The 17,846-nt window shown below is 37.5% G+C and overlaps 1 protein-coding gene across 1 annotated transcript in view; it reads right to left on the minus strand.

The window, feature by feature from the left end:
- The window catches only part of HCN1 (hyperpolarization activated cyclic nucleotide gated potassium channel 1), a gene marked incomplete at both ends in the record, with an annotated part of 192,537 nt that overhangs the window by 49,544 nt on the left and 125,147 nt on the right, over positions 1-17,846 (minus strand). The window contains one exon of the mRNA XM_084225181.1: positions 16,182-16,400. Within this exon, the coding sequence (XP_084081307.1) occupies positions 16,182-16,400 (219 nt within the window). The remainder of the gene's footprint in view (positions 1-16,181; positions 16,401-17,846) is intronic.

Consider the following 17,846-nt stretch of genomic DNA (forward strand, 5'->3'; position numbering starts at 1 on the left):
CCTGCCTCACTAAGGAGGATTCCTTACTACTGCAAGTGTTGAATTGCACTAATGCAAACACAAGGACCTGCTGCCCTTGGGCTAGAATCTGAATCATTTTTAGATTACTGGGGAACAGAAAGGAGAGAAAGTCAACACCTTCCCAAGCCAGAAGGAATTCTGGATAAATACTCCTAAAGTGTTTAAGCTCAACGGCTGTTCAATTTCCCCTGCCATTTAAAAGCGTGATCTTCAGTAGCTGCTAATGTGCATTTCCTATTTGGAGTGCTCATTCTCTTCTATAGAACAGTTTCTTCACCTGTACAGGAGTGCACTTCTTCATTCTGTCCTCATGTTAAAAATAATCTCTTTAGGCTACTGCTTCATATGTGCTGGAGGGCTTCAGCCACTTTTCAGGGGCTCTTGGTCTCCAATGGAAATTCAACCAGGAATCAGGAAACATGGCTGTGCCCCTTGCAAGTGTTACTCAAAGTCTGGTGTTCGTACAGCTCATCCTTTTTGTACTCCTTTTCATCCTTTCTTTGACTGGTATTATTAGGAATGCCTGTTGAAATATCTCCATGCTTCAAATGGAGATATTTCTTGCACATTTCCCCAGTCACACTGGAAAAACAAGCTATTTCCATTTCAGAAACACCTCTTGTTTATGCGTGGTCCTCTGGCATGCAATGGCTACTCATGAGCCAGCTGAATTTTTTACCTGACCACCAAGGCACCAAAGGACACTCTCTGACCAAATATTGGGCCAGACCTGAAGTTAGCACTAACTTTAACTCGCAGGATGATTACTTGTGATGATAACTCAAAAATGAGTAAGCCCAGATGGCTCTAAAATGACCAGAGATCTGTCTGTGTTCAGAAAAGACACCAAGCAGTGCAAATGGCAGTCAAAGATTTGGCTATCTTATTTTGGTAGTGGCAAAGTAGTAGTAACCTCACCTGTCAATCCCACAGTCACCGAAAGCTGAATTTATTAGGGCTCAAGGGATATTTCTATAATCTGCTTTTTTTACTTCTACTTAACATACAGATATTTGCACGTAAGTAAAAACCAGTTTATAATCAAACACAGATCAAAATAAAATTTGAGTATTCCTACTGAATGGCATGTTAATGGTAAATTCATTTTTATAATTCTTTATCATGAAATGGAACTGAAGTGATTTGTTTAGCCTAAAAGCTATCATCTGTTTACCATCTATTTTTCACTAATTACCCCCCAAAGAGCACTGTTGCTTACAAGAATGCTTTAAACTGTCATTTTACTTACAAGCAGTAATTAAGCATTTCCTTTCAATTGCCACAAAATACACAATCTCTTATTATTGTTCCTTTCAATTAGTGTAATTGAGAAATTAATTAAGTTATAGGGAGATTTCTGAATAGGATTTGTTTTCTTAGACTGTTCTTTATCTTTCACAAATTTGCTTTTTGCTGCTTTAAAAAGGGGAGTGAAGCAGCATGAAAACCAGGATCAGTTCCTCTCTTCACAGAGGCAATGACAGGACTCTGATTTAATGAAACAACAATCAGAGCCCCAAGGCATGAGAAGAAAAACATCTCTCCTCTGTGCTACTCTTGGTGAAACTGTATCAAGTCTAAGGCAAAATGATTTTCTTTCCTAACGAGAAAGATACTGTAAAGATGACAACTTATTTAAAAATATCAGATATGCTGTAATGGCCTCCTTAGAGTTGCCAGTTTTGAAGTGAAATTTAATACCTATTCTGTCATCTTGTACAATAATTTTCCTTATCTTTTAAACAACTTGAGTTTCTTTCTTTTTCTTTTTTTTTTTTTTCTTCCCTTGTTTTGAATTTACTTGGCCAATAAGAAAGAATATACATTACAATTAGTGCCTAGAAGGGAGGAGCAGGAGACAAAAGGATTTATTTCCCAGACAAGCAGTCTAGGGAAGTAAAAGGGATCAGTTCATCTCTTCTGGGTCACTTCTTCAGTTCAGTTCTGGGCATGAGCAGCATTTTGGGCAGCTCCAGGATCCACGATGGGGACGCCTGACCTGGGCACTGAATGCACACTTGTCAATCACCTATTTCCTTTTTGATGTAAGGTTTTTGGAGATCTGTGTGAATTCAGCTTATCAGAAGCACTGGTTTCCTCTGGCATGGGCTTCACCTCAACCCACTGATCCTGCTGCACAGAAACATTGCATGATGCTAAATTCTGCATGTCCCACAACGCCTTCAGATAAACTGGCATGCTTAGTTGTGAGCATCTCACCCACAGGAAATCCAGTTATTTCAAGAAGCAAATTGAAGCAGCAATTTAGAAAAGAAATATAGAAAAATGTATAATTAGGTTGAAATTATGTAACTTTGTATCTATTGTTTAATAGTTGCAATGAAAAGAAGAAGAAAGTTTTATTAACAACGTAATTGTTATATCTGCTTGGTGTTGTGCCAACAGCTATGCTACTAACACCACCAGCACACACAAGACAGGAACACTGGCACAATACAGCTGCTGATCCTGGTAATTCTATCTCTGATAAAACCTAATTATGGCTTCCCAGTTCCTTTTGTATTAATTAGTGAAAAATGCCAATTCATCAAAAAGAACTTTCTTTTTTTAATGCACCCATTTTCACAATTTTCCATGTGAAGATACTTGCAGGCCAGTAAGCTTATCTTACATGGGAAGGTCTGTTCAAAACTAAAGGGAGAAACAAAGAGATTCTTCAGTAAGTAAAGTTGCCCTGTTAAAGGATGTATTGCTGTTCTTGACCTCTGATCAGAGACCCAAAACTGGCCTTCCCTCATTTCACTGCCATGTCTTAATGACGGGGAAAGGGTTCTTCTAGGCTGGGCAGGACATCTATCAGTGTCTTTTCTATCTGTCTATTACATGTGTATCAAGATAAAGACAGAAACTCTCTTGTCCCTCACGGGGATAAAAATATTGATGTAGGTGATCACATTTCACCTTGATTTTCCAAGAACATATAATCACTTACATAGAATTAATGTGCTGGGAAGCACAAAGAGTCATCCCATGCAGATGCTGCTCATGGGGAAGAAAAGCCTGCACAGGGCCACTGGCTGCAGTTCATCCACCTCCCTGCAGGCATTTCACATGTAAACACCTGGGTCAATGCAGACAAATGCAGTGCTAAGATTTTTAAGACCCATAGGAGCTTAAAGGAGACCAGACAGCCTCTGCTCTGAACAGGTAACCTCACTAATACTATTACTACTTTACGAACTGTTGTTTAATATCTGCAGTGTGAAACCTTGCATATTTTATTTGAGCATACAGCTAGATACTCTAGCCTGACATAAAGAGCCCTTCCACTTACAAAAGAGACTTGAAGACTACAACTTATTTTTTAGATAATCTAAGACTCTTTTTCAAACTGTTCAGATCTCCAGGGTCACCTAGAAGACTGAATTTAACACACAGTAGCACACAATCTTAATTCATTCTTCACCAATAATTGCAGCAGTCATGACAAACTGCTCTTCATCATCATGTCCACAGCTGTTTTGTTTCATTTCTTCTTCTAAACTACCCATATTCTTCTTTTTCTTACCTCACTTTTTTATAGTCTTGAAGTATACACACTTCAGAGACATCCTGAATAAATTTATGGCATCTGAAGGCTTCTCTGATAAATCACAGCCATGGCAGGAAAGTAATATTCCAAGCAACCTTTTGTACTCTCCTGAAGAGCATCATCATAGACCTGACTGTTCCAGAGCAACAGGATGTATTCTCTTACATTCCAGAATTACGGAACTTATTCACTAGGCACAGGAAAAAAAACCTTCAGTTTTTAATGACTTGAAGATAATTTTTTAATTAGAATAAAAATGAGGTATATATGGGAACTACAGACTCTATCAGGAATGGAAAAGCCAATGAAACATTCTGCAAAGAACAAATTTTAAGGCAATTTATAGCTTTATTCAAAGAAATAGACTAATGATTCCTGTAATAGTTCTGGTTATGAAGACATAATTTACTGCATTGACCATTCCATCATCCAAATGCATCAAATCTTACATAAAAAGTAGGTCTTACTTTTTATTCTCCAAAACAATGCAAAAAGTTCTTAGTAATAGTGGATTGCTTCCCACATCTCTATGGAGATTTAACTCTCAAATTAATGTTGATGCTGTATTTCTGAGCTGATAATTTCTGCAGAAACATTACTTAGTCTTTTATTCAGTATAGCTGGGTTAATTCAAAAGTGAAGTCACAGAGCTGTAACTGTTAAAAAAAAAGAATGGAGCTTCTGTGAAATAATACCTTTATTTTCTTTTCCACCTTTTTTCAGAACAAGAAGGAGAAATAGAGAGTGCTTTGAAGAAATGGGAAAACACCTCTAAGATGCTATGGAAAAACCAAAGGAGTAAAAGGCAATTAAAGGTCCTTAAAAAATTCTACAAAGAATTTTAAAGACTTAAGGATTCCTCATAGTTTCTTCCACTTAAAGAAATATGGTCTATGAAGTGCAGATTTATTTCTTCCCATCTTAAGTATTTTAGAACCACCTCCACTCAGCGCCTGAAATTTCAGGAACATTTACCTTAGAGTTGAATAAAGGATCCTTTATATCCAGAGCAAGAGAAGCAATTTGCACTCTAGTACCACTGGCTGTGAGTATGATAGTCTGCCATGAGTACTGTTTGTCAGGCCCAATGGATAATTCACTTTTATTCTGAGCTAGTCCCCAAACACCATTACCACCACTGACACGGTGTCTCATGGAAAGGCTGTGGTGCAGGACCCCTGCTGAAGCTGATGGGGGGCACCTGCATAGCCCTGGCAAGGAGGGCTCTTCCTGGTAGGCAAAGCAAAATGCTTGATTTTGTTAAAAAATATTGGTTTTGAAAGGAGCCTTTTTTTTTTTTCCCCCAGTTTTTAAAGCATGAAATAGATAAATAAAAGATCACCTTTTCATTCTTCCAGAGATATTTGATGTAGACCACAAGGGAAACCTTGCAAAGAGAACAGCAGAGCACCCCCAGCAGAGAAAGCTACACCTGGGCTGTGTGAAAACCACAGGTAATGAGGTGGCAAGAAAAACCTTTTCATTTGTATTTTGTTTTTAAACTGAGTCTGAAAAAGACCTCGAACTATTCAGAATGTCTTCCCAATAGATCAATATATTTTGAAGCTGTACAGACAATGAAATTTTGAGTAATCATAATCAAATGATTACTCATTACAAGGGTCTGCAATGCTAATTCCTGAGAACTACAGAAAAAGAATATTGCTTCCACTAAAATTTCAGTGTAACATAAGAACCTCATTATAGATAACAACTACCTAACAATTAGGTGGTACCCTAACAATTTTAAGGCAGCAACTACTTCAGGTATAAGCTGGCAGTTCCTTCTGTTTTCACAGCACGAATTGATGGCTAAAACAGAAGCTCTCTCTGCCACTCAGGAAGAATATGCTAGAAATAGCATATAATATAGCATACACGTTATAGTGTAAAATGTTGCTTTGAGAAATGTTCTGCCTTTAGCTCTGGTGTGCTGCAGAAATCCAGGCTAACACTGAGGAGCTGCCTTCAGTGCTGCAGACAGAGACTGCTCATTTTCTCAGCCTGCCTGACTGAACCCTCTTCTGCTCAGAACTGTACTGCAAATTTAAAATTTGCGCATGCAATGGGGCTTACACTAGTATTAATGGATATACCATAGCACAGTGCTTTCATTATTCACTTTTCCTCCTTTCTTCTCCTTTTTCACATTAATCTATGTAGTTACATCACCGGACCTTCCCCAGGAAGCTCTAATTTTCCTGATGTTAAGTGATGCTGAATCAGTGGGAAAATGAAAGCTTTTTTTCCCTGCCACGGAAAACTGTGTGCAAGGTTTAGATGAGTGTCCTGTCTTCTCCAAACCACACTAACCAGACTGGTTTTGTGGAAGGTTTTGAGGAAGAAGAGGACAAATGCAGAGACTGCCTTAGAAAGAGACATGGGGACTGGGCAGTACTGGTAGACTGAAAACTATGAAAGAAAATAAAGCTGAGGTAAAAACAAGGAAGAGCTAAGGTTTATATCTGTTCCAAATAATTTCTGATTTTGGTACTATTTTGCAAGGTTATACTGTTCTCTACTATCTTAAATCATAAACTTTTGCAGAGCAAGAACCTGTTTTTTAAATATTTTGCAAACAAATATAAACCACAATCTTTCAGCAATAAAAACAGTATCTTTTAATTTACTGAGTTACATATACTGTCAGTTTTATTGTGCTATCAGTTTTCATGCAGAGTTACTCTCTGTTATAGCTTTGTTTTGAAATCAGTGGACCAACATAGTTCATCACAGTTTTAAATCTCTTTTCCCTTTTTACACCAGATTTCAGATTTATTTTCTAGCAACACTGCTTGAAGAGTAAATACTGTTCTCTGCCTTACAGCTGCACCTGATGGAGCAGGGATTATCAGATGCTATCTTGTCTCTGCTCATGCAACCCAAAACTTCCCGCCTGGCTGAACTGGGTAATGTGATACAGTAATCCAGGTAATCATTCCATTGATCATCCTCACTTCAGTTCTCTTCTTCTGTTTGCACTGTCCACACACAGAAGCTGCTGTTCGAAGCGAGGGGATACACAGGCAGAAATAGAAGGCTCATCTCTTCTCTTTGCCAAAAATTCAGTGTGTCTCAAATGACTTCCTAAATTCTTTCAGATGACATCATGTACTGCCCAATGAGAGCTTCTTGCTTAGCCATCAACAAATCCCCCAATACAAGCTCCTCTGTCAATCACAGTTCTTCCCTAAAACAAGTCAACATCCTCTACCCCCTGGCGCAGTCCCTGTTGTATCCTTCATCCTCACTTCCTCACATATTCTTTGGCTCCTGCCATTTCAAACTGGTTTTTCCTCACAGGCATACCGTAGGAAAAAGGCAGAAATGCCTTTCCACTATCTCTGTTACACTGACAAGTCATCTTCTGAGGCTCTCTGCCTCAGTTTTCCTTTCAGCCAGCCTTTTGGGCTGCCTCTGGTGTCAGTAGCACTCCTGGCTGGGGTGGGGCCATGTCCATCCTCTGATGCTGCCTGACGAAGCCCAAACGTGGGCTGAACAGCATCCGTCGCTGTGCAGGCATAAAGCAGCAATGAAGACAGAGGGACTCTTCAGCCAGGGGATCACCCAATTCTCTTACTCACATTCCCTACAAAATCAGGGGAAACAAAAGCCTATGCCTTAAAAAATGTTGAAAAATTAAAAAGGATTGGAAGGTACCCTATATAGGGGAATTAACTCCATAAATTCTAGTTATCAGCTCCTTCATATGCGTAACAAGAAGACTTCACTTTTCATTTTAAAAATTCTCAGTGTTTTCCTCAAAACTTTATAAAATTACTTTTACATATTCATCAAATTCTGAAGTTAAGCTTTGCCTCAAGCAGGCATCCAGTGCTACCCATATTAAACAGCATCTGACCAACAAATGTTTTGTCTAGATACTTACCTGAAAATTACAGCTTCCTAATGCTAACCTGTGAAAACACAGCACTGTGAATTTTTATTCTAAAAGTCTTTTTATTATGCTTAAGTAACTAGCATTTAAAAAAACATTTTCTGAGGGTTTTAAAATTTTTTTTCCCTTTGGTAGCAGAAGATGCAAAAGGTAGGTCTAGTGTATTTTATGAAAACAGATGCGGCTAAAAGCATTCTACTTCTATATTTATTAGTTTGTCCTTTCTAATACATTTTCTTGAATTAGTGTTACAATATTTTTTCAAGGTTAATAACCACTTGGAATAAACTGTTAATTTATCACACAAAATAATATAAAAGGGTTTTTAAAACAGTGATTTGAATGGAAAAATTTTTGTCAGTCTGCTATCCTCTGCACTCCAAAGCATTTATAAATATTGCATGTCTTATTTATACAAATTATTATGTTCTCAAAGTATACATGCATTAATTACTCAAATACTGAGAAACAGGGTGAGAGTGGGAAAGAACTACGATGTACAAGTCAATATAAAAATAATCAATCCTTCTTTCTTCCCTTCTTCCATAACAAGGTAAAGGAAAAAAAACCCATCACCTTTCACAGAAAGGATTATTTTCTCACTCCTAATATTATATTAGATAATATTGACTGCTATTTCCTTCTATCCATCTACAGGACATAAGCACAGTAATTCTAGCACAACTTGGATAATTGCCACCTGCTATAGCTATTTGGTGTGAATCACAGTTTTCTCTTGCTAAATTTGTAACTTGTGCTGTGTTTGAACAGAAAGTTTGAAGCCCAAAACTTAGTTCCTTGTTTTTTGTTTCTTTTTTTTTTTTTTAAATCTACTTAATGTGGAAACCTATGGTAATTACTGTGGAAAGAAAGCAGATTGTGTGTAAAATCTGACTCTAGAATAACTTCATGCCTTCACAGCTAATTTTATATAGTCATCATGAACATGGTTGCAATTGTAATGAGCTTGCTCTGCAGTTTCATATGGAAAACTGCTAGAAACCTAATCCATAATGCAAGACAGCAGAACACTTTATAGGTAAATTACCCACAACACAGCAATAAATCAAAGACAGTCCCATCTGTCATTTTAGAAGCAGTGGGAGTCTATTACAGCTTGGCACAGGTATGATGCAGCCGGGTGGAGAGCACTTGGCCTGCACAGTCCCTGCTGCCAGGAGGGACCAATCACCTTTCTAGAGAGGAAAGGCAAAAATCACCAGCCCGATTACCCCAGCAAGAATGGCTGTAATGGGAAGCTGAAACACAATACTGAAGTATCAGGACAAAAGAGGAGAGCAGTGAGCAGAGAATGTTCTGTCTAATTTATATTCCTCTCCAAAGCCTTGCCCTCAAACTGAACATCATATTCATTTCTACTTGTAGAGAAAAAAAATTGTTTATTTTTTTAATGTTCCATCATTAAAGGTGAGTAATTTCTGATTTTTGATTGGGAGAGAGAAAATATTTTTTTCCCTTACTTTTTGCAATGCTATCTGTGACTCTTTCCTGTTTCAAAAATTGTGAAGACCAATGTCAATATCACAAGTATGTGCAGCAAAAATCCAGGTAATCATCATAAACAAAAAACTGATGAAGATGAGAAAGAGAAAGCAAGTGATGGAAGTGAAGGCTTATCATGACACAACAAATATTTTCATGCTCAATGAATAAACCTCTGCCTGCACAGCCCACACTAGTTCTCCTGGCTGAGAATTTACATGTTCATTTATATGTCAGTTGATTTCATGATGGCCTTAATTATGCATCAAGTTAAAAGAGCCATAAAAATAAAAGAATTAATGCACCTACAAGTTCTATGTGCATGTTCTATCAAATAACAGGATGCATCCTGTGAAATAAAGTTACCTGAAGATTTTTTTGAGATTCAGCTGTTTTTTCCCTTTCAGAATGTTTTCCCTTTCAGAATGTTTTCCCTTTCAGAATATTGAGTGATACCAAGTATGTTTTAATAGCTTGCTTTGTTCTAATAAATCTCATGGCTTTCTGCAAGGACCAACAAGGCTCACAGAAGCCAGGAGTACTGCATCTGTCCATTTAGCAGTGAGTGACCTGATGTTTGCCAAAACAGCATATAATGATTCAGAAATAATCCTAAAGGCAACACTTACAAACTCTTTTCTAACTATAAAACACCCTCGATTTCCAAATAAAATCCCAAATCCAGGAATTATAGCTACCAGAAACAATCCACAAATACTATGGTGTGCAATGACTCTCAGTCATGCCTAAATATTTAAGGAATAATGAATTTTCCTGTTCACAATACTGTGATGACTGCATAGGCTTTTGATAAAATGAATACTTACTGCCGAGGTCCTAACATCGTACAAAACTGTTAGCAACTCTTGTACTTGATCACTTGATAAAACACTTCAAAAATTGTTTACCATTTAAAAAACTGCACTGTGGCAAAGCTGAATAGGATATACATCTGTGTAAGCTGATGAGAATTTTCTAAAAACCTGGAAAAGTAGAGGCTGTGAAAAGGATTTGTTTTATTTTCCTGTTTTGTTTTGGGTATGTTTTGGTTTTGTTTTGGTTTTATTTTGGGGGTTTTCATTTGTTTGTTTGTTTTCAAGTAGGTCTACCTCCAGGATAAATAGAAACACACCTCATTTTCTGAAATAAATAATTCCTTTGGTGTGGCAAGTATACTGTGCTGCGTAGAAAATACAAGATTTATCTTCCAAGTGGCTCACCTCTTCAGCAGTGACATGACAAGACTTATTGCTAAAATTATGCATTATAAATGAAAACAGGCTAATTTTAAGTAAAGAATCACAGAACATTTTTCTTTTACAGTATTGTCAGACTTTCTAAAAACTACTGTCAGTCCCAGAAAAGCAGGACTTCCATTTTGAAAAACCATGTGTAAACCATAAAAAGCTAATGAACTTAGAAATCAGTACTTAATGAGTAGTTTGCTGTTTAGATCAGACCTAATCCAGGAATAACTTTCTATAACTCCACTATTGCAAATTCAGCTGTGTGCCTAAAATTCGGGTTCTGCAATTTGCCGTTTCAACATCTGTTCAATTTAAGACAAAAAAAAAATTCCATAAAACTAAATTTTCAAAGTTTTTATGAATGGCATATAATTTGTAGGCATTGGAAACTTTATCAGGTTCACTCTATTTCGTCCGACTCGAGTCCAGCATGGATATTTGTATTTAGTTTAATAACATATATACACCACAAGCTGGTGTAAGCCTAGCTAAATAGTGATGTGGTCTTGAGTTTGCCACAGCTCTTCCTTTCCTACGAATTTCCATCATGACCAGAACAGCCATTTCCCAAACTCATGTGGATACACACAAAGATACTTACAGATTACATAGTCACAAACGCCTAAATTTTCCAGAAATATTTCCTAAGCACTGAAGTAGTTCTAATGAACACACCGAGAACTTGGTATCTGCCTTGCTCCACTTTCAGTTTAACTTGAAACTGCTTGAAACTCAAGAAGACATGGAAGTGATGTCTCCTGTTCCTCTTTAGGAAAATGCAGAGGCATCACTGGCTGGATGAGCAGCTACCAAGCCTTGATTTACCCTGCGGCAGAGCCCCTCCACTGCCCCCTAAAACACTGCTCAGTGACAAAAGCCCCTCCACTGCACCCTAAAACACTGCTCAGAGACAAAAGCCCCTCCACTTCACCCTAAAACACTGCTCAGAGACAAAAACCCCTCCACTGCCCCCTAAAACACTGCTCAGAGACAAAAACCCCTCCACTGCCCCCTAAAACACTGCTCAGAGACAAAAGCCCCTCCACTGCACCCTAGAACAACTGCTCAGAGAAGGAGGCTCGAAGAGGTGCCCCCAGTTTTGGAAGGGAGGACCCCAGCTGTGTCACTGCCCAAGGTGAGGGGGGGCACACACCTGGAGGAGCAGGGAAGTGGGAACATGTTCCTTCCACAGCACCCTCAAAGCACCCCAAGGTGCTGCTGCCTCTTCCAATGCATGTCAGGTATTTCCCCATGGACTGTGAGGGCAATTTAGATACCCACACTGGAGCTGTGGGGGACAGCTGGGGCAAGGACTCATGCTGCAAAATCTAAAGCTGCCTTGCTGCACTAATTCTGTTATTCCTTCTAAAATGTTTCTTCTGATGCTTAAGAAATGAAAAATTGGCAATCTGAACTACAAATCCCAATGCTATCTATAAAAAAATGAACAATATCATGTAATTGTGTAGTAGTTGCTCACTAACAACTTACTGGTTGCTTTTGAATTAACTTTATACATAGTTATTACTTTTTCTCTGTAAAAAAGTACATGTAAGTTCTTTTCTTCTTTTGAGCTAGACTGATTTAACTGAAGATATGCTAAAAGATCATAAATTAAGAGATAAAATAAAAGCAATATATCAGGCTAGAAGATGTCCTTTGGGACATTGAAGACAGTGGTAATTTTTTTCCACTTCCTATATGTATATAATTGAATTAAACATTTTTATGTCTCTAATATTGCTTGCAATTGGAAAAAATAGTATGATTCTTCTTTCTTTTTTCAACACCTTGTGTGGTTTGAGTTCTATTAGACAATAAGCAAAATATATAAAATGATAGCAAAAGGAGAATGGAAAATGATAGCATAAGGAAAACTAAAACAAAATAAAATAATAACCTTCCCAGCTAATACCTTGTATTTTATCAAACAAATTCAACAATCTTTATGCTCTGAGACAATCTGTATGCAACTACAAATCTTGCCTCTAATAGCTTGTTGTTCCTCAATATTTTTTCCTATGACAGAATGTAACAGAGAAAATTTTAACCTATCTTCAATCATGAAAATTCTTTGACACTCCCAGCATTAGGCAAACATCTCCCTACTAGGAACTGCCAACATCTAAAGGAAGAAATATTTAACTAATGATCTTCACCTCCTTATCAAATGACGGTCCATTTTGGCTTCTTTGTTTCACACTAGATTGTTAACAAGTTTAGCACATGCATTTCTGGTTCTTTCAAATAAATGTCTTTGAAAAGGCAAAAATCTTTGAGATGTGCTGACTTTCTGAACATTACAAAATATCAGAGGTGTTGTCCCTTAGAATATTGCTTTTAGTTATTACTGCATTCTTCTTTGACTTACACCAAAGTCAGGAAGGAGAGAGTGCTAAGATGACATTGATTTGTTGATTTATTCAGTGCTTTTCTAAGGCAGAATGGTCCATCAAGCTTTATTACTGCAAAGAGAATATGGATTAAGTATACCTGAATTGGACATCTCTCTCCTCTTTCAGGTATAAGCCCTTTGCTAATTGATACCAGGATCTGATGCATGTATTAAATCAGAGACTCTTTTTTCCTGTGAGAAGAGTTCCACTACTTCAGCAGAAAAAAGACTGAACTTCAGCAGAGTGAACAGAATGTACCAATGCATTCTTTTTTGTACCACTTCTCAGTGCACAAGTTTACTGTCCATCTCCTACATCTGATGGCTTACAATCACCCTTAATTTTCTCTGATACATATTGGTTTTGTCCCATAAGAGTAAACCTGTGGAACAAAATTTTACTTCCTTAACATATTTTGATTTCTGTCAGCATGCAATACTTGTCACAGATCAAATTCTTTGATAGAGTTTGACATTTGGCTTAATGAAATATCATTCTTATCTTCCTGTGTGTACTTCTTCCATTTTGCTATGTTTATTTTAGTTTTGCATACCTTGAGCTTTGGAAGGACCTGAATGAGGGAAATTTCAGCAAATACTTTATTTCTGGCTGCTTTCAGAGAGAGAAGGACCAGAAATTTCCTTTAACTGGTTGCATTCCACAGATATATTTATGATGTTATTCAGAGAAGAATCAAATAACAACCTCTTTCCCACCTCCACCATCATTCTGTGTTGCCTAGCAAATGATATTAACTTCATTATTTTACATAATTCTTACAAAGAAACAAATGGAGCCAATAAATACATAACCTGAGATATATATGTCTAAAAAAGGAAGTAGATCCTGGCCCTTAAGTCCAAAAAAATCAAAGAAGTCTCCTTTGATTTTTTAATTCCAGGGAAAAAAAAAAGCAATGCACTATGCAAAAAATGATAATGCAATATATTAAAACTCTGAAATCTTTAGCTGGAATTTCATCTACCTTTTTCTCAAGCCTCAGATCTGTGAAATATAAAAAATTTTTATCTGCCAGTATTTTAGACAATATGATGACAAAACGGGTACCACAAAATGGTCATGAATTCCCATTTATGTAGTTTGCAGAGTAAAGACAAATATAGAATATAACCTTTAAGAATTAGTAGTAATGACTTATAATTCTTATGCTGTAATCAAAGATTTATTTTAAAACATGATGAAACTATGATAAAGAAATGGTTTAGAATGTACAGATAAGTCTGTATAGCTATTATCACTGATAATACATATCAGGGTCCAGGGTCTCAGAAATCACCAGAAAAAAATTCTTCATTCAAGACATCCTTTTAGCCCTTAATAAACAGCATAAGAATAGACTCCAGAAAATAAGAAACATTTTTTCTAAAGCATATAAATATGTAATTTCTGGCTTATTTCTTAAATTTCTGATTGGCAGTGCCATGCTACTCTTTTTCTCAGAAGTCAGAAAACAAGTCAGAAGAAAAAACAAAAGGAAAAATGAATGTGTTGAGAATTGCAAGAGCTAAAAATGCTGGATATTTCTATGTTAATGCTTAACAAGTGTGTGCGTAAAATCAGAGAACAAACGAACAGATGAAAAGTTTCGTTTGCTGTTTTGCAAAAAGATGAGAAATGCAACACTGCTTGACTGCTGCTGGTTTTAGTTTACAAAACAAGCACAATTGATACTGGGTTTACTCAGCACAGTTTAAAATATGTGGATAGCTTTGCACATGTACTATATTTCTGATGCTCGAAATATTGTGATATACTGCTGCAGCCAGCAAGGTCTGAGGATCATGACTAACGTGAAATTTCAGGTGAATAATGACATTTCTTCTGATTTCTTAAATCTGTGTATATGCGTGTATGTATGTTGATCCTAGCCAGTAATGCAACTGCAGTCATACTTCATGTCCATGGTTATGAGATTTCTGTCTCACAGCTTCCTAGACACGTCCCATTTAGATAAAATTACTTTCCTTCTTGTTCAAAGAACAGACCAAATGAGCCAGTTGAGTTAGGTAACCCACCAGGATCAGCCCTTTGACACTATACTGAGATGAATAAGGGGGTTTCACATGGTCACTGACAGAACTCATTTGGTTTTAATGATCATCTCTACTCTCTTTCTAAACCTCTTATTCTCACTTATATTTTATGACACTACATTGTGTAAAATTTCTTGCTTGCAAACTTGTTTTGAACAGCTGTTTTGTCAGCCACAAGCTAATTTTTCTGTCACTGAACTTACAGCTCATCTTACCTCTTCCTGTCTCTCACATATTGAACCTTGATCTGGATGCAATTTAAGCTTAACAAAACTGTATATAAACCCTTCTGCACCCACACATTCTCATTTCCTTCCTCTTTGCTTCCTTGTAAAGAAAATCCCCCAGTCCATCCTACTCTTTTTTCCCCCTTTTTCTTTCCCAGCAAATTCAGGTCATTCCCCTTCATCCTCAGCAGATGCCAGGGTCATCCTCTTGACTATTTAGTCTCTGCCAGTTTTCTCCCTCAGGTTTGTGTTACATCATACTGTGATTTCTGCCCAGTTTGCCTTTCTGGACCTTGTTATGGACACATGCCAAATGCTATTGCTCAGGCTGTGTTTCTTCTTTGCTGATGTAAACTTTGATTTCTCTACTTTTCTCAGCTGACCTCTTCCCTGCTATGGCTCCTCCAGTTCGCCATTTACTGTAAAAATGAACTTTGTCATCTTTTAAGCACCTCTAATTCTGCACATTCTTTTTGACCCTTCCTGAGGCTCATTCTGATCCTTTCTTCCTTATGCTATCATTGCTAGCTGTATCTTCCAGTTTCATGCCTTGATCCACACCTGTCTCTGATTTTTATTACACAACTGGCAGTTTTAATTAGTACTTCACAAAGATCCAACCCTGTGCCCATTCATGTCTTTTTAATTCCAATCTTACGTGGAATAAAACAACCTTTTACTTCCTGCTTCATAAAGAACACTCTTCCACTAACCTTCCTCTACTTTCCCCCCTTTGGCCACAATCCTTTTGGACTCTGAGAGGACCTTACAGGTCATGGATTCACATGCAAACAATACTGTTACTAAGCAAATGAACACCTCTTCTGAGCACCTCTCTGAAGGAGTTACATACAAAACTAATTGATTTGGTCTGGTCCTCATTTAAAGGCCACTCTTTTGACATCTTCAAGGGTGATCCCTGAACTTCACTCCAAAGGAATGACAGGAAATCGTAAAGACATACCCAAGCTACCAAGGTCAAGGCCATGGTTCAAGTTACCTAATTTAATTTCCTACAGAACGTAGCAAAGGGATGCCAAGCAAGTCTGAAGCAGGGATAGAGTTTTCACAGAAGAGTATAAAGTTGAACATCAAGAACCAGCTGCTCTCTAAGCAAAGTAGGTTCCTGCAAAAGTATACTGAACTCATGGAGCGTTCTGAACTCCTTTGTGTTCAATGACATCTGCCACAGGCTTCACACGCTCCCAGATCCTTTCATGTAACGAGTTAAAACACCCATTAATCCTTTCACGGCGTAAGGAGTCGTGAGAAAACGAGTTACCTTTTCTTGGTATTGTCGTCGCGACGAGTCCAGGGACTGGATGAGGGCAGTGGCATGGCCAACAAACATGGCATAACAGGTAGCCCCCACAATCATACTGAGCATCGTGATCCAGAGGTCGGACATGCTGACGGGGGCGCGGGCCCCGTAGCCGATGCAGAGCATGTGGCTCATGGCTTTGAAGAGTGCATATGAGTACTGCTTTCCCCAGGAGTCGTTCTGCAAGAAAAGAGACACGTGACTGAGCCTGCCAGCAGCTGGAAAGAAAACTACATTTGTACCTGTTTAGTGGGATCATAGATTGCTGCCTCTGAAAGACTAGTGGGGTAATGTATCCTCTATGCTTGAGGAGAGATATTCCTTCTAAATTAACTGCTAGATAAAGTGTCAGAGATTCTGACAGATAATACTTATCACAGTGAAATGAAATAAAATTGACTATTTTTAATACATGATTACATTCTTAAATGTGGGTGCTACCCTAATTACAAGGAGACTAAAGGTCAATTTTATTTTACAACCCACAGCAGATGGATTAGAAAAAGCTGAGTACTCAAGACTTATCAAGCACAATAAGGGGATACTTTGTTTTAACATGCATGTACACACTCCTACAGCCCTATTTCTTTCTTTTTGGAATTGTTGGTTTTAACATACAACTTACTAGATTCCTTTCACTTTTCAAGGACAGAAAAAAAGAGTATTATTTATTGTAATGTCTGCTTATCCTGATTTTTTGGTTGTTTTTGTAATATTGTGTTTATGCTGGAATAATCTCAATTGAAAAGAAGTCTGTTTATTCTGCATCACATCAAACCTATGTTCATAGTCACAGTCTGTGAAAGTCAGCTCACAAAAAAAGGTGGTGCCTAAGTCCCACATTTCTGATGTGCAGCTACCCCCTCTGAGTCTCCCTGGTAGATTAGAAGGACATGACTTCTTCCTCATAAGCTTTTAAAATTGCAAAGATGTTGGCAGTATCCTCCCTTCACCTTTACATAAAGACAGTCAAAGGGGCTGTTCCCAGCAAAAAGCAGACACCTTAACACACTCCAAAAAGCCCTGGGACTCCTTGTCAGATTTTTCTGTTTTCCAAGCCAAAAGAATGAAACAAGAACAAGAAGACAAATAGTGCTTGCAGGCACACGGCACACATGTGAGAAAACACAGTATTTACCACAAAAATAACTGAGAAAAAATTTAAAAATGAAGTAAAGAAGGAGAAACTGGGATGACAGGAGAAAGATCAGTCAGTTATATAGTATAGTGTCTAATATACAGGACCAAAAGTAACAAATTTGTTAACACAGATTTCCATATCAGCAGTAGCATTTATATATAAAGTTTATGTATGACATAAAAATATTTGTGTCTCTCTTATACTGATACAAGCTGTACTCAAATGCTCTAATTTCTCAAAGAGCTGCAAGCTTGCTCTCTTGCCATTTGAATTCCAAGGTTACTAACTATCCTTGTGCTTCACATCCATTAAAATGCTTTTTCTAGACCTCATATTAGCCCAAATAAGTGGTAACAGAAGATAAACTGCCAATTGTTGTGGTGCAGATGACATAGTTAGTACTTATTCACTAATGTAATAATTTAAAAATTAATGGTTTCTCCGTACTTAACACTTGTTTCATGTTGTAAGTCAAATCTTTTTAG

This window comes from Fringilla coelebs, assembly GCF_963513975.1.
Source record: "Fringilla coelebs genome assembly, chromosome: Z".
In the NCBI taxonomy this organism is placed as follows: Eukaryota; Metazoa; Chordata; class Aves; order Passeriformes; family Fringillidae; genus Fringilla; species Fringilla coelebs.